Source organism: Rhinolophus sinicus, chromosome 11, assembly GCF_057876585.1.
Source record: "Rhinolophus sinicus isolate RSI-liver-muscle chromosome 11, RSI-T2T, whole genome shotgun sequence".
In the NCBI taxonomy this organism is placed as follows: domain Eukaryota; kingdom Metazoa; phylum Chordata; class Mammalia; order Chiroptera; family Rhinolophidae; genus Rhinolophus; species Rhinolophus sinicus.
The window spans coordinates 13962316-13986411 of NC_142511.1; the positions used below are offsets into that span (position 1 = coordinate 13962316).

The 24096-nt window shown below is 38.6% G+C and overlaps 1 protein-coding gene across 6 annotated transcripts in view; it reads left to right on the forward strand.

Moving 5' to 3' along the window:
• HMCN1 (hemicentin 1) overlaps positions 1-24096 on the forward strand; it is a 489269-nt gene that overhangs the window by 73345 nt on the left and 391828 nt on the right. For 2 of the 6 annotated variants that reach the window (XM_019738063.3, XM_019738064.3), the window contains exon 1: positions 20828-21501. The exons of 2 other annotated variants lie outside the window; for them this stretch is intronic. In XM_019738063.3, the coding sequence (XP_019593622.3) occupies positions 21234-21501 (268 nt within the window). In that variant the 5' untranslated portion in view covers positions 20828-21233. Of the gene's footprint in view, positions 1-20823; positions 21502-24096 lie in introns of those variants that run through there. 2 more of the 6 variants (XM_074322402.2, XM_019738066.3) reach the window with 2 other exon arrangements.

Sequence of the window (24096 nt, forward strand, 5' to 3'; positions counted from 1 at the left end):
TCATTTTGTACAAGATTATAACTATTTTCCTAATAGGCTTCTCAGGGTTCCTAATGCATAATTTTTAGAAAATTAGAACCATGACTCACATATAAATGTAAAATGAATACATGTCAGAAATTGTATTCACTCATTTGTTAGTGAGGGAATCAGGAGATGTTAAGAGTGGTTCAAAGAACATTTGCACACTTACATTCTGATAGGAAATTTAATTTAAAAAAATGTTAGGATAAGATTCCTGAACTAATACCAAAAACTGGTTACTATCCTGCAGGGAAATAACCATAACTTTTGGGCTTGTCTGTTTCATAAAATAGACATTATTTGCATCTCTGCTGGACAAAAATCTGCAAGTTTCATGGTAACATCACTAAGTCTGGGACCTTTAATCAGTACGTAGTAAATAATAAATGAAAAAGTGACACCCCCTAGATAACCCTTCAATCCATATGATACTGATAGGACATGCCATCTACTTGTTTTACTTTTTCCCATTTTGGATACTTTTCCTTGATAAGGCATTTAAACTAAACCCTTAATTATTGGGCTCCAAAGCTTGTGCTTTATAGAGGTTACTCTGTACTCTGCCACCTCTCACCATATCATTATGGGGTAAGGATCGTACCATTTGGTACATTTAATTAAAACACAAATACTGACTCTTAAATCTTGTCTCAGTTTGAAACGTGGGGCTGATCTTTAATGGAGAGGTACTGGTGGCTATGCAAATACCTTGCCCTCCCCAGCTTTACTTATGTATTTTATTAGTTTCAAGTGTACAAAACAAGATAATGATTAGACATTTACATGCCTCACAAAGTGACGATCCCGACAAGTTTACTCCCCCTCTGGTAGTACAGAGCTATACAGTACCACTGACTATCCTCCTGTGCTGTACTTTATAGCCTCTGACTGTATGTCTATGTATGGTTAGGCATTTATATCACTTCTGAAGTGATCGCCCCATAAGTCCAGTACCGTCCAACACCATACATAGATTTTATAACATTATTGACTATATTCCCCATACTGTATTTCACATTCCTGTGACTATTTTGTGACGACCAATTTGTGCTTCCTAATCCCTTCACCAATCTCATCCAACCCCCATCCCCCCTCCCATCTAATAACCATCAGTTTGTTCTCTGTATCTATGAGTCTATTTCTGTTTTGTTTGTTCGTTTATTCTGTTCTTTAGATTCCACATGTAAGTGAGATCATATGATATTTGCCTTTCTCAGTCTGACTTACTTTCACTTAGCATGATATTTTCTAGGTCCATCCATGTGTCCTCTTTGTCTTATCTAATTATCCCAATAACTCCATGAGGGGGATTAAAAAGCACCCTTAATTCACAGTGTAAGTCAAAACACAATGATATTTACCTAAATCACAATTTGCTCTGATTTAAGAATCTCCAAGTGTCTTATTGCAGCGTATCTATAAAATAGAGTCTCTTTCCCTCTCAGAGTTTATAATCCAAAAGAGACAGTGTAAATAGAAGACCATATTGACATCTATAAAACTATGCAAATGCTAAACAGAAACATAGATTAGACAGAGATCTAGCACGTATCATTAGCAGATTTCCTAAAGTACTGTGAACATTTCCTAGAGAAAATGTGTCACTGGCACCTTCTGACTTTGGAGAATCATGAGCTTTACTATGATGGTGCAGAAGTGAGTTCAGTGATTTAGGCTTTCTGACTCCTGGCCCTCAATTTAGAAAGTGGAGTTATATACTCTAATATGATTTATTTTCTTTTCTTTCCTTTTCCCTCCCACCCGCCCTCCCTCCCTCCCTCCCTCCCTCCCTCCCTCCCTCCCTCCCTCCCTCCCTCCCTTCTTTCCTTTCTTCCTTCCTTTTATTTTTTAATCACTATGCACAACTTGGCATGACTCAAGATTTGAGAAGCACAAATTTTCATAATATTCACAGTCAAAAATCATTGACTAAGGCAGTTACAGTGCTTCTCCTGGTGTCAAGAGGCGGTTACGTAGACCCGAGCACTCCATTGGGAGAGGGTCAATGTCACTATCTTCATAGCCATCTGCCAGAGATATCCTATGGCCTCTGCCAGATTCTTATTGGTACTTATTATAAGTTAAAGTTGTTATTTTCTTCCCTGGGTGGTGGGTTTATGGGATCTTGGTACATTAGTAAAAACACGCAAACAACCAACCATAAAAGTAAATAATTAAGAACATTTGTGGATCAGTAATGAGAATGTATCTTAAACCAAGTATTATGATTATTAAATTTTGGTGCCCTTGAGGCCCAATAAATAACTGAAAACAAATGTGAAGATTACTATTCATCTCCCTCCACTTGGATGCCCCAGCTCTCTTAAATATTCTTCCTCTGATCTGCGTTTAAAGCCTCTTACTACCTCGGTCATGGTCCTTTCAGTACTCTCCAATTAGTAAGCATTTTTCTTAAAGTGCCACACCGGAAGGCAAAGGGAGACTCTAATTTAATGCAGAATACAGTGGGCTATTTGCTCTTTTGGCAGGTATAGAATATTTATATTAATACTAAAGTTTGCATGAACTTTTTAGTAGCCATTTCACAGCATTGGCTCGCACTGAGCTATGGTCAGTGGAAAACTTTACATTATTTTTTTTTTCCATTTCATACCCTACCATACCGTATTGTTCATACCATTGTGTCCAGATTCTCTCATATTACATTTTACATTTGTTTCCATGAATCTAAAGATAGTCATTTTCATTCGTCTTTGTTAAAATTACAAATAGATGTCTTCCAGTCAATTTGTGAGATCTTTGAGATAAGACAGAATCTCTGTTCTATTGCATAGTGTATTAACTGTCCTTACCAATTTTGTAATAGTCATGAGTATGATTAGACTGCTGATTATGTTTTGATCCAAGTTTATGAGGACAGGACAAAGAATAGAATCCTGGCAAGTTTAACCTAGGATTATTTGTTTTTTAGTGAATCTAGGCTTTCTTTCTTTCTAAGGAGTCAGAATTCATCTACGTACATTAACTTCTCACTTAACATTGTAGGTAGGTTCTGCAACTTAAAGCAAAATAACATGTAACAAAACCACCTTTACCATAGGCTAAGTGATATAAACACAAATTACGTTCTCGTGGCATCTCATCAACCTTGTAAGGAAACAACATCGAAGAAAATGGCATTATTTAAGGACCTGCTGTATTTCTTATTTCAAGAGAAGGTAGATGTTATTTTTGCCAGTCTGTGGTTTTCAGAATCTATTTGAATTGATTATATTCATTCATTCATTCATTCATTCATTCATTCATTCATTCATTCATTCATTTATTCATTCACATATGTTACAGACCCTATATTAGGTGCTGGCAATAGAATAGAAAATAAGACGTAGACTTTCACTTCAAAGACCTTGTAGTTTTGTTTCTCCTGTTCCCCACTACCTTGAAAAGCAGGGTTTTGCCTATCTTTGGTCTTCTGGCAGAGTTCCATCATTTCCCTAAAAGTGCTGACAGTGGGGTCAGATTTATGAATGTTATATTGAGAAGACAAAGATAGGGTAAGAGGATAGGAAATTGCCACCTTACTTAGGCAAGTTTTTGTGGAGGAAATGGAATTTCAGGAAGCCTGAAACCATTTAAATCTTGAGTGGATTTTGTTACATTTGAATTTTGTTAGATTTGTCACATTGTGATATGCAGGAATGTAGAACTCAGAACTAATTATTAACTTGTCCTCAACCACACAGTAAATGTGACAATTTTTACCACTGTTGGAATAAATCTTAGAATGTGAGAAAAAGCATGCAACTCACACTAAAACGAGTCCTGTTTTTTAAATGAACCTTATTACATTTCTCACTGTAAGTTTTATATTGATATTCTGTATGTGCACATAATACTAGGTGAAGAAATCTTCTGGAAACAGTGCCTCGGGCATTGAAGAAACAAAGTTTACAAATTTTATTGTCGAACCAACTTTTTTTCTTCAAAGCAGTAACTTTTTACTGCCTGATTGTACTCCATTACTGTGATAGTAAATCTATAGGGATAAGAAATTGAGACGTTACTAGAGGCGAGCCAAATATAAGTTCCCCAAAAGTAAGTGCTTGAACTGTCATTTCATGACTGACATGGACTTCATTTTACCATTCATTTATTCTTTTCAATCTCCCTGTTATGCTGTGTGTATATGTGTGCGTTTTGCTAGTTTCCTTATTTGTCTCCCCCCTTCCCTTTACCTCACAGTTTCTTTCCTTTTTCAGAGTGGAAGGAGGGAGAAACGATAAAGATTTTCTTGGTCCTTTCTTTTGTTGTTTCTTTTCTCAGAGGCTCTAATATTGGCCGAAACTGCAGGTGGCGAGAAGCACTGGGTTTGGGATGGCTTTTGTGACAGAGAGGTGTTCTTAGGGCTTCTTAAAAGCAATCAGTCATTGAGAGATTCTTAAGAGAAAGGAAGGACTATAAAGAAGGTAGAAATGGTGAGGCTGTTCAAATTGTTGCCACACATTCAAGGATGTTTCTTCAATTACGTAAGTCAGTCTTGGACTGAATTCTCTGCCCCCAGAGAAGGTCTACTCTTAATGGTTATTTTTTTTCGTTTTTGTTTCCCGTCCCCCTCTATTTTTGTGGGGAAGAAGGCAAGGGGGGAGTGAGGAGCAGAGGCAGGGACCAGAAGGAATGTTGAAGAAAGAGAGGGAAAGGATAAACGTGGGGAATGGATGGCCTTGTGTAATTAGAAGGAGTCTGTGGGTAAGAACTTCAATGAGACTTCTTATTAAATTCTGAGCTTGAAGGCAATTTTTGAGGAAGCATTAATGATTTTGGCCAATACCATGTCACATTCTGGTGTTGGGCATAGTAAGGAAAATTCAGAACTTCTATAATCCTTTCTATGCTATGATACAGAAAAAAGATGAACAAGGGCTTTGGACTGACTGTTTCACTTGGCTAATGTGAAGCTAGGCAGAGAAAAGCACTGAATATTATAATCCATTGATTTGTAATTTATTATTTATTAAAATTAGGTATATACTTTCTTTTTGGACATAGCACAAGCTTATAAACTTGGAAGGTCACCTTTGCCTCCCAGAAATCCTCTCTCAGAATTTGTTATATATACTTATGTTGACTAAGGTAAAATAATGGTAGTAAAGTTTCTGTTTTATAACCTAGTCTTTTCAAGTGATTCAGTATCGATTGCCTGTTAACAAATACACTGTTTGTACTTAACTTTCCTTTCCCATGTTTTATCCCTACTCTATTTAGTCTTTAACTTATCCCCAGAAGTTTTCCATTGTTGATCGAGCATTTTAAGACAAGAAACAATTATTATTTTATTTCCACTGAAAATTAACATAAAGGGGTATGTATCTACAGCCAGTCAACTTTACTTCTTTCTGAATAACGGATCCATTTGTGAATATTTTGAAAGTATAAGCCTTACCTGCATAAAAATATACATAGCAATTTGGCATACAATTTCAGGGGGATAAAATTCCCTTAAAGGTACAGGGATCCCCGCTTAATGCATTTATTCGGGATGTGGAGCAGCAAGAGTAAAAATGAATCATATTGTTAAGATCTAGAGATGGAGCTACCGTTTCCCTGAAAATAAGACAGGGTTTTATATGACATTTTGCTCTAAAAGATGCATTAGGGCTTATGTTCAGGGGATGTCAACCTGAAAAATCATGCTAGGGCTTATTTTCGGGTTAGGTCTTATTTTTGGGGAAACACAGTTGATCTGGTATTGGAACAACGGCAGTCAGGTGTTGCACGTCTTTGCACAGAATATTTCTTGACGGTGTGGAAGCTCCTTTAATTAAAATATGACGAGAGCAGCTGGCCACCAGCTAGCATTGGCAACACAACAAGAATGTCAAAAAATGCACCAGAGGAGAAAACTTACAGGCACAGCTGTTTCTAATGGAGACTCTGAGTCTGTAGCCCTACAAAGTCTTCAACTGTTCCATTCTTGCTCACACTTGCTATAGCATCTTTAATATTGAAAATAAACAGAAAACTTCCCCAGAATTGTTTAAAAATAAAAATACCACCGAGGGCACTTAGACTTTGTAAAATGCTGGAAAAGTAGTTAATTCCAAACAACTCACAACATGTCTTATTGTGAGTCACCGAGAAAACCGAAAAAGAATGAGCGCCAGCACTGAGATTGGTTGTCACCCTTAACCAGTGGACCACAATTCCATTGGCCGCTGGAGAGGGTGTGGTTCTAGGATGCAATGCCCAAGATGGACGGCAGGGGGCACTGGTGAGCATGTGATGGCCGCTCCTGAGAAGGTTGCAGAGCATCCAGAGTGGGTTGGGGTGATCCGTGAACAAGTCAGAACACAGGGCTTCTGCTTTTAGTTCCCACATTTCTCCTCTCAGTTTCCTCAGCTTTGAAATGGGGGGGCTAATGTGAAACTGGAGTGAGAGAGTACATATTAAAGTGTTTAGAAATCTGCAAATCATTAATCTAATGGAAGGTGATATAATTTCTCCACTTTTACTTAATTGGGAAATGACTCTAAGTAAAATAAATTTTCCTAGTGCTTTTTCCAAGGTAGGTAACCTCTTTGGAACTCAGTAGAAGATCTAGAGCAGGCAAAATATGGAAGCTTATATATACATATTCTTATTCCTGGTGGGGGAAAGAAAGCTTTGACAACTTAAACATAGTGTAACTACAGCACATTCTCTTTCTTCTCTTCTCAAAAATGGATCCAGGCTTAATTTGCTCCATAATACTGATTAAAAAGAAGGAAATTAGCCATTTACCTGCAAGGGAAGGGAAGAGAATAAAAGTTTGGAATGCTAATTATGTGCCAGATAGCTTACCTATTTTATCTCATCGAATTCCTACAACACCTCAAAAAGGAAGTACGATGTTTCTTATTTTACAGATAAGAAAGCTGTAGCTCAGAGAGGTTAGGTGGCTTTCCTACCACCCAGCTGGGTATCAAAGCTAGGATTTAAATCCAAGTCTGTCCACCTCCAAAGCATATGTTCTTCTGCATACCATATCACATTCTACCCTAAGCTTTTCCTTGAGAAATAAGGCCCGATTTGATTAAGCAGAGTAAATGGAGTAGGCCACTTCATTTATCTATTCAACAAGCTCTCCTTAAATATGTATTATAAATGGGACACTGTGCTAAGAACTAGACATACAAAGATGAAATTATGCTGCTCATTCACCACCAAAGCTTCTTGTGTTCATCTACATTTACCAGAAAAGAGAAACTCATTGAAGCATATCGGAAGTAACTCCCAAGAACAGTTCGAATTTTTTTAACAAGGAGCCTTCATTTGACAAAGCCTCTCAATCCACTAACATAGGATCATCTAAAACTGAGTTTGCACAAATAGCTTGAGACAGTCATGTCCCCAAGTCTCATGCCACATCTGAAGTTTTACATGGAGCGAATTCATACACTTCATTGGAGGAAAGAGAGGCATATTGTTTGTTATATGGGGTGACACAGACTACTCAAAGTTCAGAGCCGTCTAGTTTGGAGGATCCTAGAGAGTCTTGGATAATTAGATTCAGGTTCAACAAAATGAGATTGGGAAATCGCTGAATTTTGAACTGCTTTGCTGTGCGACAGTGTCTACATATGATGTGGATAGAACTTTATTTTTAAAAGTATTTATTTTGGTTGCTGCTGACTGAATTTATCATCATTGCCTAGACATTTTAGACTTTATGTCAAAATGAGTTCCAAGTATTACTTATAAAAAGCAAACTCTAATCTCTTAATGTCCAAATGTATCCTCCAAAGACTGAGGAAATATTGTAAAATGGCAAAACAAACACAATGATTTTTACTTGAGGAACCTACCAGCAGAGGGCAATATTAGTTCTCACACTTTCCTAATACCTCTACTGATCCTAAATCATTAAGTATAAAATAGCTATTTAGTGGAAATCTTAGGCTATTTTTTTTCCCTCCAGGATATTAAGACTAGTAACATAGTAGAAGCAAAGATAAGGCATAATGTTGATTATTATAATTCCAACATCTCTGATAAGAAATAAGCTAATTTATTAACTTACCATGAAAACTGTAAATATTTGCTGATTATAACACTGCTGGAGAGTTACCATCTCCGTATGGTGTTTCCCTAGTGTCTTGCATATATAATAGAAAGTTCTCAAAGACTATTCATTGAATGACTTACGAGTAAATAAATGTTAATCAAATATATGCATGCTGGGTTGGGGTGGAGACTGAGGGTAATGTGAAAACTGCTCACACTTTCCTCTCATTTAGGATGTAACCATTTTTGTTCATGGTTTCTCTAATTGCTTCAAATAGCACCTTGGAAAGCCATTTCTGGTTATGCAAATTTTAGGGCAACCTTAATTTTCATAGCTTTATATTAATAGGAGACAAACACTGTTGATGAATTTTCCATTAGGAGAGTTCTGAGATTTACTTAACCTTGGTAAAGACATTTGACTAGACTGGATTTGTGAAGAGTAAGATTAGAAAAATTAAAATATTGTTGATCAACTGCTGGTTAAATGAGCCACTTGACAGAATTAAAGTCAGAAAACAAACTAATTTTTTTAGGCTAAATTCATTTGAGAGATTTAATACAAATCGTCAGTATGTGTCTGCTGGGTAGCTGTGTCTTCTTTGTCACTTTCGGTGTACTGTTATTTTATTGTTATTTTGTTCCATACATAGGATGACAGCAGCAATGTTGGTTGCTTGAATTAGTTGACATAATGCCCAAGTTTTTTTCAGCATCTGTTCAATACCGTTCTAATTTTTTACTCTCACTTTCAGTATATAGCTAAATATTTAGTATTAAGGAATACTCGTGGGCATGACTGAACGAGTTTTCATGCTTCTAGTAGTTCATCATGCATTTGTGCTTACAGCATCAACCTTACAGCATAAACTGTAGGCCCAGTGGAAGGAACCTCTGTTGGTACACAGTGCACTCTTGACATTTAGTTCTTTGGCCAGCCTATAAGTCACAGCGAAAGGAATTTGTGGAGATGCTTTAAATGTAGTACAGAAAATCCTTTGCTGAGAGACTTGGGATTAGCTGCAGTGTGAGAGGAAGGACTTTGCTGAAATTTGTCCATCAGATCTCAGCGAAGTTCTCCCACCAGAGTCACTTAGCATCGAACTTGCTTCGCCTCTGCTCTTGTTCTCTCCTGGGTTAATACAGGTCAAGTTTCATAAGAAAATAACACACCTGATCTATCATCAACAAAATATCCTGTTTAAGCAATTTTTCCAGGGAAGGCTTTGAGTTTCTGCTGATGTAGGCATGCTCTTGTCCCACATTGACTAAAGGCTACAAGGCTGGGAGCTGGTATTGGCCTGGAGTGTGTCACCAAATATAGTCAAATAAGGTGATACACATGGTAATGAGTTTGGTTCCATTAGCGAACTGTTCTGATTGAGTACAGCAGTTGCAATTTTTTATATATGTTTTTTGAACAAATAATCACGAATATCTGCCACCCTCAGTGTTTCAGTAACTAACACTCTAGTTTTTAAGCCTTGCTCAAGTGGCAGTGATTTGCCATATGGCAACGAGCAACAGTAGTATTATTGCTTCATGGTACATTTTCAGTGTTTATTTATGTTATATAATGCCTTCTGTCTGACTTCCAATAGGCCCAGTAGAATTTCTTTCAGATGTTCCGTCTTTTAAGTGTAAGACATTATTCTGCTGGTAAAATACACTCATGCATCACCATGAATTATTTAATTCACTTTATCGTGTGGATCACAAATGACTAATAAAAGTAATTTTTGTTTCTTGATGCTATCATATTCATGCCTCATTAAAAATGGTTTGGGGGCTACTTTTGCCTTTGATTTATTTTATTTTATAAATAACCTTCTCATTTTACGATAGTTTTGGATTTATAGAAAAGTTGTGAAGATAGAACAGACGGTTCCCATTATATCCCATACCCTGTTTCCCCTATTGGTTGTTACCAATACGTATGGTACAGTTGTTACAACCAGTGAACCAATATTAACTAAACCTCCACCATACTTTATTCATATTTGCTCAGTTTTTACCTAATGATCCTTTTCTGTTCCTGAATCCCCTCCAGGATACCTTAGGCTTCTCTGGACTATGACAAGACGTTTTTTGAGGGGATTCTTGGAAGGAAGACAACAGATGCTGTTGCAATCACATCACATCAACAGTACATGCAATCAACATGACTTACCATGATAACTTTGACCATCTGGTGGAGTTAGTGTTGGCCAGGTTTCTCCTCTGTGAAATGTTTTCCCCTTCCTCTACTGTATTCTTGAAGAACAAGTCAGTATGTGCAGTGTGCACTTAAGGGGTGGGTATTTATCCTTTATCTCCTTGAGGTGGGTGTATCTACATACATTATTTGAAATTCTGCATGAGACAAGAGTCCTTCCCTTATCTATTTATTCAATTATTTATTTGCATCCTTACAAATTCAAGGATATTTATTTTATGCTTTGATTTATAATTCAGTGTTATGTTATTTTGTTGCTCAAATTGTTCCAGGGTTGACCCCTGGGAATTCTTACCTTTGGCTTCTGTGTACCTTTGACATATCCCATCATTGTGTGTATGTGTGTGTGTGTGTTCCTCCAGTTACAGCCCTATAGGATGCTCCAAGCTCTTCTTTGTGTTCCCTGTCCCAGCCTCAGAAACAGCCATTTCTCCAAGGTGCCTTGCTTCCTCTTAGTGGAAATTGCCATTAGAAACCAAGACTTGAGCTCTAGGTGTGCTCATTGCTATTGGACTGTCATCATTTCTAGGCCCCCTCAAATGACAGAGCAATGGAATACATATGTGTATGTTGACCTGCATATATACATATCTCAATAATTATTCATATATTTATCCATCTGTATCTGTAACATGTCAAACTTGAATTCATTCTCCTTTGCTTGTTCTTGTTGGTTATTTCTCAGCATAGGGAAGAGGGAGGTTGAGTTCCATGGACTGTGGATAGGAAAGGTGTGTGCCCTGTTGTGAGCTTCACCCAGCCTGGCTTCTGTCATCTCCCAGCTATAGTTTTCTTGTGGGCAGAATCCAGTCCTCCCACCCTTTCATGCATTTCCACACTTGGGTCTAATATTTCTGGAAGCTGGGGAGTCCAAGATCAAGATGGTGGCTTGCACGTTGGGTGTCTGGGGAGGGACGGCTTCCTGGTTCTTGTGTCCTGACTTGGTGGAAGAGCCACCAACTTGAGTTCATTCATTCTGATGCCTTCAACTCTAATCTATCGCCACAGTATCATGCTAGCCTTCTTTAACCTTAAAGTTTTTCAGAAAAAAATCTTGATGTTTAACTGAGTATAGGCTGAAAAATAAAAAGGAAAGAAAGAAAAAAGATTGGTTTTCAGGACATGTTCCCTTATTTCTTCAGAGTAACCTGGGATATTTATTACATTTTGATTAATGTGATTTGAATAGGACTAAGGTATTAAAATAAAGGCAGAAAGCTTGAATCCAGTTTACAGTTATTGAAGATAATACTTTTTCCTTTGCATTAATTGACATAGGAAAAAAATATATGTGAAAAGTTGTGACCAGCTGTAGTCCTTCTGAAAACAGAATAAAGAAGAAAGGCAATTAAATTATATTAGAAAATTATAAGGGAAAATATTCTGATAAAGGGAGTTACTGAATGTTGGAATGTAAGATAAGAAATTAGATTTTTTCCCTCTGTTCTTTAAAATTAGCACAGATTACTAGCTGTCTGGAATAGTATGTGTCTTCTGATTTTTAAAGTGCTTTCCCTCCCTGAATTCTGGGACTCTTTACATACCAAATCAAAGGCTTAGCCTAGAAAAACCCTTATTTTTAAGCGTGGGTGGGAGTTTTGCAAAAGGAGAAGAAATTCGTACTTAAAAAATTTATATAGGTGAAAACAGAAAATGGGTGATATCTACCATTAGAACTGTCCTGTCATACATTTTTGTATTCTTCATTGTCAAGTAAATCCATGTTAGAACTTTGATTTCCCCTTTCGCATAGCCCTTCATAGTTAATACAATCTGGTCACAGGTACTAATGGATGTTTCCTTCTAGTAAACAGATATGTGACGAGATATCCACAGCTCCATACTATTCTCTTTTCATAGAGCCTCTTTGTTCAAAGCTACTATTTGCTAAATTGTCCTCACTTCTACAACTCTCTCTTTCTCTCGCTCTTTTTTTTTTTTTTTACATGAAATGTTCACATAAATAAGATGGCTTAAACAATTACTTTGGCCTTATGATGATTAACTTTCTCTACAGAATATTTATTTTCCTAGAAATGTTATACTCAGGTTACTAAAAAAATTATCTTGCATGGTGGCAATGGAATGTATTGGAAAGAATCCTGGAAGACCTGTGTTTTACTCCTAGGTGTACCATGTATTACCGATGGGATCTTAGGCAAGTTTATTGACATTCTGTGTTTACTCTGCTTGTCTCCGAAATGGCCATAGGAATATTTATCTTACAAGGTTATTGTGAATATTGAATGTATTCATGAGTTCTCTCATGTGCTAAGACCATGTTTAAAGTCCTCATAAGATGGTGGTTGTTATTGTTACTATTATTATTATTAATCATTCTGAATTCAGCAATTCATTAAAGAAAAAATTATTGAATTCCTACTAGGTACTAGGTACTATGTGTTTATAAAAATGACTCAAACACAACCTTTATTCTCAAGGATTCATGGCATCATGGGAAAAATGTAAAATTAGTTTGAATTGCTCAGTAGTGAGGGAGAAAGCTCAGAAATAAGCTTAGGGGCAAGGAAAGCTCATTCAAGCATTTAAAAATGCTTCACAGGAACTTCACAAAGCAAAAGAAAACCAAGACCGTAGTATTATTTTTTTCCAATATAGTATGTGTATTATGTTAATGATGAACTCTGCAATATACTATAAAGTTATATATTTCAAAGTTTTATCATCACAATTTCAAATTTAATGTAAAATAATAGGGAAAATGTGGACTAGTGGCAGAGGAGGAGAATAAAAATGAAGGGAGAAGGATGAGCTATGAGAACTAGGACAGATGGCCTAGCCTGTTTGTGAGAATGTCATCTTCAATTCTCTTTTCTGTGAAATGCGGATCATTATATTAACTACCTCACAGTTTTGGAATGAGGGTTAAAGGTGATTAAAGGTGTTAGTACATATAAAGCACCTAAAGTGGTGCCTGCAACATAGCAAGTACTCAATAGATATTAGCTAGTACCTCTGGTGAGATGGTGGAGTGCTAATGACAGGCCCAAAATATACTTCCTGCACTACTTGACATTGTCATGAGATCTTGAACCTCATGAGAGCTTGGGCCTCAGTTTTCTCTCTGTAAAATGAAGGTCCTAGAGTAGAAAAATGACCTCTAAAGTCCTTTCTGGCTTTTGAATTGGGATCAAGGAGCAGAAAAGACTGGCTGTGTGAATATGGCCTCGGCCCTGGCTTTGTGGGACCATCAGCTATTGTGAGAGAGGATGGAGGTTTGAAAGGACATCTTGAGAGGGGTCACTGAGGATTCATTTTAATTTCTTCAATATATTTTTCAGAAAGTGAAGCTGAGGCATTCTTGGTGCAAGCCTCTCTTCTCCAGGAAGCGTTCGGCTAGACTTTCAAAACTTCTCTCCAAGTCGTAAGGAGACAGCTTGGAGGTCTCTTAGTCTTTATTTTGGGAGGGGTAGATAGCTGCGGTCCTTATAGAGAAGATTGCAATTGAAACGCAAACCAGAATCACGAGTCCTGGAGAACTAGGACACCAGCTGAGCCAACAGGGCGGCTCCCGTTGGACAAACTACCAGACACATGTTGCCTGAGTCCCGTCCTCTTGCTGTGAGCCAGCTCCCTCTTCCCCAGGCAGCGTACTTCTTGTTCCATTACAGGCAGAGAGTTTTGCCTATATAAGGACTAGGAGACTAGACCCCTGGAGCTTTCCCCCCTTTTGGTTGTCCCCTTCGCTGACCACAGGCTCTGTGGCTTCATGAAAAAAAGTAAAAGCAGAGTGTTACATTCCCCCAAGTATGCCATGACATAGTTATTCTGGTGCTTTCTTCTCTTGACTTTTGTACCAAAGAGAATAAGAATGTAAACATCTGTTTTATATAAGCCAATTCCAGACTTATAACCTGATTAGTCTAAGAGAATATTTGATGTGATTAATTTTCCAGTTACAGCATGATGGTTTTCCGTCCTTTTATTGCCTTCTGAAGGGAGACAAGAGAAAAAAAACATTTTTTTTTTTTTTAGTTTCATAGCGGTGCCAAATATAACCACTATGGTTGGTGTAAAAGTCCCCTATGTTTGATTCCGTTGTAATAGCAAGTTACTTACCCTGTAGAAATGTGCTAAAGTAAACATAAAATAATCCTGGGCCTATTACATAGAGAACCAGACATTTTTGGAAGGATCCTTAGGGATAACATCAAACCATCTAGTGATTTGCAAGAGGCAGTTACAATAAAGCAATGCATGTACACACGACTTTCTAGCAATCACTTTCAGAACTCTTGTTCTTTTAAGTCGGTGTGTTTCTGGGCTAGGCTTTATCAGGCCTCGTGTGAGGAATGCTTCCAATTGGGTGACCACTTGAAACACTTAACCAGTGAACAGACTCTTATCCTCTCCAGGGCAGATAGAAAATTTTCAAGGGAGAAAACTGAATTGGAGAGAGGATTTTAGTATTGATTTTGCTATAAATGTGCTAGACCACTTTTAAAAAAAATTTTACCTTTCATATCCTCCCCACCCAATATAATGTATGTAAAGAGATATTTGAGAGCTAATTTGGTGATTGTTAGCGTGACACTGGAAATGTTCCATAATCTACTACATGTCACTCCAGCGTCTGCCTCTGTGTATGAATCTCCAGGTGGAGCGAATCGCTTTTCTACTCCCATTTCCCCTCCTAGGATCTTGTAGGACTTGCTGGAGAGATGGGAGGTGATGGTGGGTGGGATAGATCAAAGATAGGTGTCTGCTCCTGGTAAACTAAGAAGCTACTGTTGAAGTGAATTTTAGAAATTGGTCAGTACGATCTGCTTGTGAGGGACAGACCTGAAACAATTAGTGGCTAAGCAAGACTAGATTCACAGATGACTGCTCCTTCCATCCTCAGAGAGACCAATTAATAACAAAAGCAGGAAAAAGGCTAGGGTATACTGTTATTTCTGGGCAATTCCCTGACTCACGTGTCACTGTCTTCTTCGCCCAACCCTTCCCACCCCCATCCTGGGCCATGCCCTCTGCCTAAACGAATCATTTTCTCCCAATTGCCATTCTTGGTGTTTTGGGCTGCCTGTCTGCCAAAATGTACTTTAAAGGATTCATTTACTTTCAAGGGTAAATAAGATTTCTGTCCAATGAGCTACCTGGTCTCTAGATATCTGCATTTCAACAGAGATCAAACTTTATTGGAAAGGAGTGGCAGGGCCCACGTCCATCTCTTCCATGTCGTGTAGACATCATTTAAGTCATTGATTATATGAGACTAAAATGGAGAGATGCGCTGGTCTTATATAAGATAAATGTGTATTTCTGTATAAATACATATAAGTGAAAATGCCTCTTGGGATCTTGGGACATGAAATATTCCTTTTCTTTGTCACCCGTCTTTCCCGACCACAGTGCCTAGGGACCTCAAACACATTCTTAAGTGCTACCACCCACGTAGATTTCAGGATGTGAGTGAAGCTACGAAAGACCTACAAACAAACAAATAAAAGTGCCTCTCCAGTTATCTGTCTCTTCCAAAGCATTGTGTCCCCAGTGCATATACGCATAGGTTCAAGCTTTCAAAGCTGTATCCTCAAGTGAATATAATGGTATTAATTATACTTAACTTCCGTTGAGTAATTGCTGCATTGTCAGGGCTCAATGTATACATTATAAGCATGCTTTCATTTTATTCTCAGGATAATGATTCCAGAGACGTGGGTAACAAATGAGGCAAGTCCTATTATTGTCCCAATTTACCACCTTCAGGGAATTTCTAAGTCACACCTCACGGAGGTGCAAACAGGGTGGCGCCTACAAGGCTGCTTGAGTTGAGATGGAGCTGAAAGTACAGGAAGACTCAGACAGCTAGTGTTTACAGGAGAGAATACCTGACGAAGCTATGTAGTTAGAAAACCCCGGAGATCTGAAGGGGGTCTCCCTGCTATGTTCAGCTGACTGCTAACCAGCGTATGCCTGTGAGCAAACTACCTGAAACCCAGGAAAGAACCACTTGAAAGGATTAAAGGTGATAATACCCATGCTCACACAGGGATGGGAATAGGTCTGCGTCCCGACCCCCTGCCCCCCCCCGCCACCGCCAGACTTGAAAACCTCATAATTCATAGTGTTGGGTAGAGAACACAGAAGTTTCTTTCCTCAGTAATGGAGAATAATTAGTGCTAGACTGAATACTGCATTGGCCTGACCTAACGAATTTTAAAAGTAAATCCCAAAAGGATCAGATTGTTTCCAAATACTTCACTGTGCTCCAGAGCAGAGCTCAAGGATATTCGTAGGAATACAAAAATATCTAGTACCCAACAAGGTAAAATTCACAACACCTGGCACCCAGTTAAAGATTATGAGGCCTGAAAGGAAGCAGGAAAATACAGTTCAAAATAAGGAGAAAAATTGGTCAATTGAAAGTGATGCAGAACTGACAGAGATGTTAGGATCACCAGTCAATGGCATTAAAACAGTTATTATATTCATACAAGATCTGCCAATTAAGTTTGTGAACTGGTTGCACCGATGTTGCTAACCTTTTTTCTATATCAGAGAGATTATTCTTTATGAATTTGTATAACTGAACAAACAGTTCACCAAGTTTATTATTTGGTAGTGCAGAAAAGGCTGCGTGAAAAAGTTAGACGACCTGAACTTTTCGCCAATTCATGGCTCTTGCATCACGACAATGCACCAGCTCACACAGCACTGTCTGTGAGGGAGTTTTTAGCCAGTAAACAAAGAACTGTATTGGAACACCCTCCCTACTCACCTGATCTGGCCCCCAATGTCTTCTTTTTGTACCCCAAAATAAAGGAAAATGGAAAGGAAGACATTTGGATGACATTCAGGACGTCAAGGGTAATATGACGACAGCTCTGATGGCCATTCCAGAAAAAGAGTTCCAAAATTGCTTTGACAGGTGGACTAGGCACTGGTGTCAGTGCATAGCTTCCCAAGGGGGGTACTTCAAAGGTGACCATAGTGATATTCAGCAATGAGGTATGTAGCACTTTTTTAGGGTGAGTTCTCGAACTTAATCGTCTGAACTCATACACTTAAAACAAAACCTGAGAATTATAAAAAGATCCAAATCCAACTTCTAGAGATGAAAAGTACAATGTTTGAGATGAAAAGTACAGTGAATGAGGACAATTGGCATGATAGACAATAGAGAAGAAAATATTAGTAAACTTGAAAAAATAGCTATGGAAACTATCAAAAATAAAACATAATGAGAAAAGGAAGTAGCAATTTAAAAAAGCTAACAGTGATTCACAATCATTTCAAATGTACTCATCATATATGTGAACTGGGATCTCCAAAGGAAAGGAGGTAAAAATATTTGAAGCAATAAAGGCCCCAAATTTCCAGATTTGATGAAAACCATACACTCAGATGCAAGAAGCTCTACAATCTCTAAGTACAAGAAATATGAAGGGAACCACACCAAGGCACATTAAAATCAGATTGCTCAAAAACAGTGATAATAAGGAAACTCTTAAAAGCATCAAGAGAAAAAAGATACGGCACACGTAGAAGGAACACATATAAATGTGATAGGGATTTGTCACTGAAAACAGTGCAAGCAAGAAGACAGTGGAGTCTGTTTTTAAAGCACTGAAAGAAAAACAAAAAACAAACAAAAAAATTGTGCACCTAGAATCCTCTGCCCAGCAAAAGAATACCTTTCAAAATCAAATGTGAAATAAAGACTTTCTAGTGGAGTACATCTTTAAAGCATTGAAAGAAAACAAAACAAAACAAAAAAACTGTGCACCTAGAATCCTCTACCCAGCAAAAGAATACCTTTCAAAATCAAATGTGAAATAAAGACTTTCAAACACACAAAAGTGAAAGAATTTATCACCAACAGAACTGCACTACAGGAAATACTAGAGTAAGTCCTTCAGGGAGAAGGAAAATGATACCAGCTGGAATCTGGATGTATACAAAGAAATGCACAGCACTCAAAGTGGCAATTACATGAGGAAGTATATCAGGTTTTTTCCTTAGTATCTATATCTCTTTAAAAGCAAATCGACTACTTAAACAGAAAATAACATCAGCGTAGTGAGGGGTTAAAAATACGGTAATATAACACAAAATGGATGACAATAGAAAAAAGGTCAGGAGGAGAGTAATGAAACTATGCAATTCTGAGGTTCTTACAGTATACATGAAACGGTATATTACTTGAAGGAAGACAATGATAAATCAAAGATGTATACTATAAACCCTAAAGCAACCACTAAAATAGAGTTATAACTAATAAGCTAGCAGTGGAGATAAATGGAATCATAGAAAAATATTCAATGAATCCAAATGAAGAGAAAAACAGGAAAAAAAAGGAGCTAAGAACAGATGAGACAAATAGAAAACAAATAGCAAGATGATAGATTTAATCATATCCATAATCACATTGAATGTAAATGGTCTAAAAAGCCCAATTAAAAGGCAGAGATTGCTTGAGTGCATACAAAAACAAACACATAAACAAACAAACAAAAAACAAAGGTCCAATTGTATGATGATTACAAGAACCACACTTTAAATATAAAACCCAAATAAGTTTAAAATGACAGGATGGAGAATGACATATCATGCTTACACTAATGAAAAGAGAGCTGGAGTGGCTGTATTGTTATCAGACAAAGCATATCCCAGAGCAAATAATATTACCAGGAATAGTGAAGATAAGGTCATAATGATAAAGTTGTCAATTAATCAAGAGGACAGAATCATCCTAAATGTTTATGCATCTAACTACTGGGCTTCAAAATGCCTGAAGCAAAAATGCATAAAACTGCAAGAAGAAATAGGCAAATCCATAATTAAGGTCAGTGATTTCAATACCACTCTCAGCAACTGATAGAACAAGTAGGCAGAAACCGCTAAGGATATAGAACAAACTATCAAACAATGTGACCTAATAGACATTTATAGAACATTCCACCCAACAACAAACATTCTTTTTTAATGCCTATAGAACATTTTCTAAGATGAATCATTTAATCCTTGTTAGATAGGTACTATCGTTATTCCTATTTACAGCTGAATAAACGAAGGCATGAAGAAATTAGGTAACTTGCTGAAGATACACAGTTATTAAGTGTCACAGCTAGGCTTTGAACCCCGTTATCTGACCCAGAACTCTTATTAATCACCAGGCTCTGCCCCCTCCCTTGAACACCTGGAATAGCTCAGGTCTCAGTGAAAACTCTAGGATTTAGAATGCAATCCCTTTTGAATAAACAAAGGAGTGGGTTACTCACATAGCATTCTCTAAATAGGACTTGGAAAGGAAGTACATTCCCTCTCTCCTCTCATATTCCCACTCAACCCAAATGGCCTGTCTGCTTCCTTTAAGTGACATGACTTATAGGTATCATAAACTCGGATCCCCAGAGCGGCTGGGTCTGAAAGAGAAGACAGTTGCTGACTATAAAAGGCTCATGGGAGCTGGCTCTCCTCAGGATGCCTCCGTTGGATCGATGGTCTCACACACATTGGAACATGATCAAGTTGCCTGTTTGGCCCTCTTTAAATGCCAGCATCCAGACAACTCCTTTTCCAGGAAGGAAATACATTTTGATTAAAATGAAGCAAAGACTCCTTGGCTGATGGTTGACTTTCTTTGTCCACCTTCTTATCTCTGTTATTAGTATTATAATGTATATAATAATTACCACACGGAAAAACTCTGTAATGTTTTTCAGGGCGAGGTTTCCTTACTTATCAGCAAGAAAATGCCATAGAGGGGGAACACCTTTTTAATGGATTTTTGGCGGAGACTTGGCACATGGCAGTTTTATGGGAGGAAATGTGAAATGGGGATATTATTCTGCTTCACCACGCTAAGGGGAGGATTCAAACTGCTCAGTAAACATGAGTCTGGTAATGAAATTGAAAAAACAGTTTTCTCTTTAATATCCTCGCCCCTCCCTCCATCTCCTTATCATTTCCACCTGGCTTCCCCCTGCATCCACAATCCAGCTTCCTTCCCTTCTCCCATCTTCCCTAGCCATAGTCAGTGACACCCCACTCCCTGCTGTCTCTCTCATTTCCCTCCAAAGCCCCTTTCCTTTCCCTCCTGCTTCTGGCCCACGCAGCCCTCTCCTTCCCCCTTCTTCGCATCTCCCACGTTCCCGAAGTGATCAGGGTAATAGCGTGGCTGCCGCCCGGCCTGGAGAAGTTTCCAGCTCCCCCTCCTGGCCGGGCTGAGTTGTGGGCTGAGGGACAGGAGGCTGGGCTGGGGCGTCCTGGCTTCTGGGGGGGAATTACAAAAGAGGTGTCTGAAGCAGCGTTGTACACAGTCGAAAGAGAAAATTCCCGTTGCGCTAGTGAGTGTGCTGTCCCTCGCTTTGGGTCTTTGCCACGCATTCTCCAGAGCCATTGTTTACACTGGGTGTTTGTAGGTTAGGAACAGGGCCGGTGGGAGTGCAGCTGACACTGTGCGCGCTTCCCTGGAACTGAATTGACCCCAGAATCGGTCCAGTGAGAAGTCACCCTCGCGGAGGGGGCGCTTCAGAGCACAGGGAGGGGGGACTGCAACCGGCCAATCAGGAGGTGAGGCCGAGCCAGGCTTCCAGCTCCTCGCTCCCGAGCAAGCGGCGAACAGTGGAAAGTTGGGAGCCTCAGTGGCTGGCGGGGAGGAGAGCGGCGGCGGCGAGGGCAGGGGACCCGGCGCGGCGCTGCAGGGCTCAGGGCAGCCCCCGGGGCTCGGGCGGGCGCGCCGCCCGCACAGCGCTGCACGCCGCCCGGCCGCGGGCAGATCCAGTCCCGGAGGAAGCTGCGTTCAGACAAAAGCTGCCGCATCTCTGCGGCTCAGCCCCTGCAGGGACTCGGGTTCGGGGCTTGTCCCCATCCGATCCTCAGCTCCCAACTTTTTGCTAGGTCCAAGAGATTTCCAGAGTCTAATGAATTGCTGGGAGAGGAAAACCTCTGCCTGTTGTTGAGGAGGGCTGAGCACTGTGCTTAGGCGCTAAGAAAAAGAAAAAAGAAAAAGGAAAAAAAAAAGAAAATGATTTCCTGGGACGTTGTCCACACGGCATTCCTGTTTGTTCTCCTTTATTCTTCCCTAGCTCAAGATGCAAGCCCCCAGTCCGAGAGCGGGGCGGAGGAAATTCCCGAGGGGGCCTCCACCTTGGCTTTTGTGTTTGATGTGACTGGTTCCATGTATGATGATTTAGTTCAGGTTATCGAAGGAGCTTCCAAAATTTTGGAGACGTCTTTGAAAAGACCTAAGAGACCTCTTTTCAACTTTGCGTTGGTGCCTTTCCATGATCCAGGTAAGGGGGAATGTTTATTCTTTGTGTTTGTTGTTTGTCATGATCATATCGTCTTAGGCTATGCAATTGTTTCAGTGTTGGGAAGTTTCAGAACCTTTGTTGTTTTAAAAATGTGCAACTAAGAACAGTTGTAACAAAGAATTGCTGGTTGGCATGTGGGGCTGCCCTCTGATACCTACTCAGGTCGCAGCCATGGAACCAATGGATGGCTTGTTTCGGGGGCTTGTACTGTGGTCCCCAAACCTGGAAATGTGGAATTCTGAACACCAGACCAAGGGTCTTCAACTGCAGCATCAAAATAGCAATTAACTGAGTGTTTTATTTTAGAGCTAAAGAATGTTTAATTCTGAAGGCAGATTTGGACCTGGGTTTTTCCGCAGGAGTCCTTTAAAATAAAAGCTAACATCCAGGTTGGGAGCCCACTCAGGATGACTCTCACAGAAGGGGTGGGGAGCCTTGTGTGAGACACAAGGAAGCTTGTAAGTAATTATTACTCGTGGAACGGAAGAGATGAAAATAAGAGAGAACCCATTCATTTCTCAACTGCATCTATTCATCTTTGCACCAGGACGTCATTAGTTAGGTTCACAGATGGGTATAAACATTATGTCTGTGTCTCATGCAGTAGAAATGCATGTAATTTGGTATGTGGGTGCTCTTTAAAGGTAGTTGAAGCCAAATGACTTGATTTTTTTTTTTTTTTTTTTTTGCCCTAAAGCTATGGGTTTCAGCTGCTCCACGGTAATATGATCCCATTTACTTTTTTCAGTTTCTCTTTAAAGTGGCACCTTTCTGTGAGGCTCACAGGAGCTCTCATTGTCATCGCTGAGGGTAGCATTGCCAGGGGAGTCCTGGGGCTTGCTGTCTAACATCCACCTGAGTTTCATTAGCACAAGTCCCGAACCAGTTGAAGGAATAAAGCAGTGGTTTCTTAAAAGTCCTCCCCCACTGTTCTCCCACATTTTTCCTGCTTTGAAATTCTGTCTTCTTACTAGAAGACCTTGACACAACCTCTTCACAAGGAGACCTGCTTGATGCGGAGAATTTCAGTCTTTCCTTGTGCATTTAACAAACACATGAATTCAAAATATTGCTAAGTATTAAAGTGGCAGGCTTCAGATAGTTTTTTTTTTTAAGTAGTGTGGGGAAAAATTTAGAGGAGAAATAGAACTTTCTGGGACTTTTTTCTTCAAATGATGGAAACCATAACCTATCCTACTCTTCTGGGATGTACATACATATAGTAATTTCTACTTTGATGAATCATGAAATGTTCTTTATATGTGAATGAAGAATTGAATGGTCATTTACTATGTTTACTTTCTTAGTAACAGATCTCATTTTTGTAATGTTTCAATTTATTAAATATCAAGATGCCAATTGTGATGCAGTTCATGACTTTCGTTATTTTGGAATAGACCTAAATATATTCCTTCCATAGGGATAAATCTGAACGTGGCCAAAAAAAAAAAAGTAAAAATTGTCTTCTCTAATTAACACCATAATTTGCTCTTCTTCAAAAGACTCTTATGAAATGATGTTGCTGCAAACACAGAACACAGAAATTGCCTCAAGTCATAAATGGAAACTGTATCATCATGATATTTTGATGTGATATGAAAATTATTGGAATAAATTGTATTGTGGTATGCCGCATTCCAATTGTTACCAAATGGGAAAGTTTGCTGCAGTTGACTTTCCTTATAGTTTAGCAATCATGTTTCAAAGTGGGGGAAACTTGGCATGCTAATAAGAGATGACTAATAAATTAGAGCTTTTTAGAATTAATATGCAAATATGATTAAATTGGTTCCATAAAATTAATTGTATATATAATTCAGCAAAACTATTTATTCTATGCATTGTGATTCAGAGTAGAGAGAAGTAGCCAAGTGTTACTGTTATCTAAGAGTATTTTTGAAGATAAAAAGGGAAGTAGAAGTTAAAACATCAATAACCTTTAATTTAGTTTACTAATTCATTTTAATGGATTGTAATAATATCTTGGTGTGACATAGTCTCTGTCTCGTTCTAATTGGTGATCAGCTGGGAATGACAGAAAAGGCATTGAATGGGGATTGGCTGTTTTACTAAATGACATTGGAAAAGTCAGATCACTTTTTTGAATCTGTTTCCTTAACTATAAAATGAGGGAAGTGGATTTGAATGTCTCTAAGTTCACTTCTGACATTTTATGGCTGTCTGTTTTACATGTGGTTGTTTTGCATAATCCCTAACACATATTCCCATGGTTTGGTGATACAATCGACATTGAAAGAAATAAGTTGTGGAATTTAATATAATAATTATATACATTACAATCATAATTATTATTTATATTAATAACCTTGACTACAGCTTTTCTACGCCCCTTGATATCTGCTATTGCATTTAACTAGATGGAATACTGGACTATAAGATATGGGATATAGTCTAAGGCGTTTGACAAAAACCTTTAGACCTTTTCAGATGATTGCTTTGAACATCTGCATTACAGTTTGGGGCAAGGTGTGTGCTTGCAGGTGGGGGTAAAAATTAAAATACATGGAAAACATAGATATACAAGAGGAATAAGTCTAACAAGGAAGTGATAAA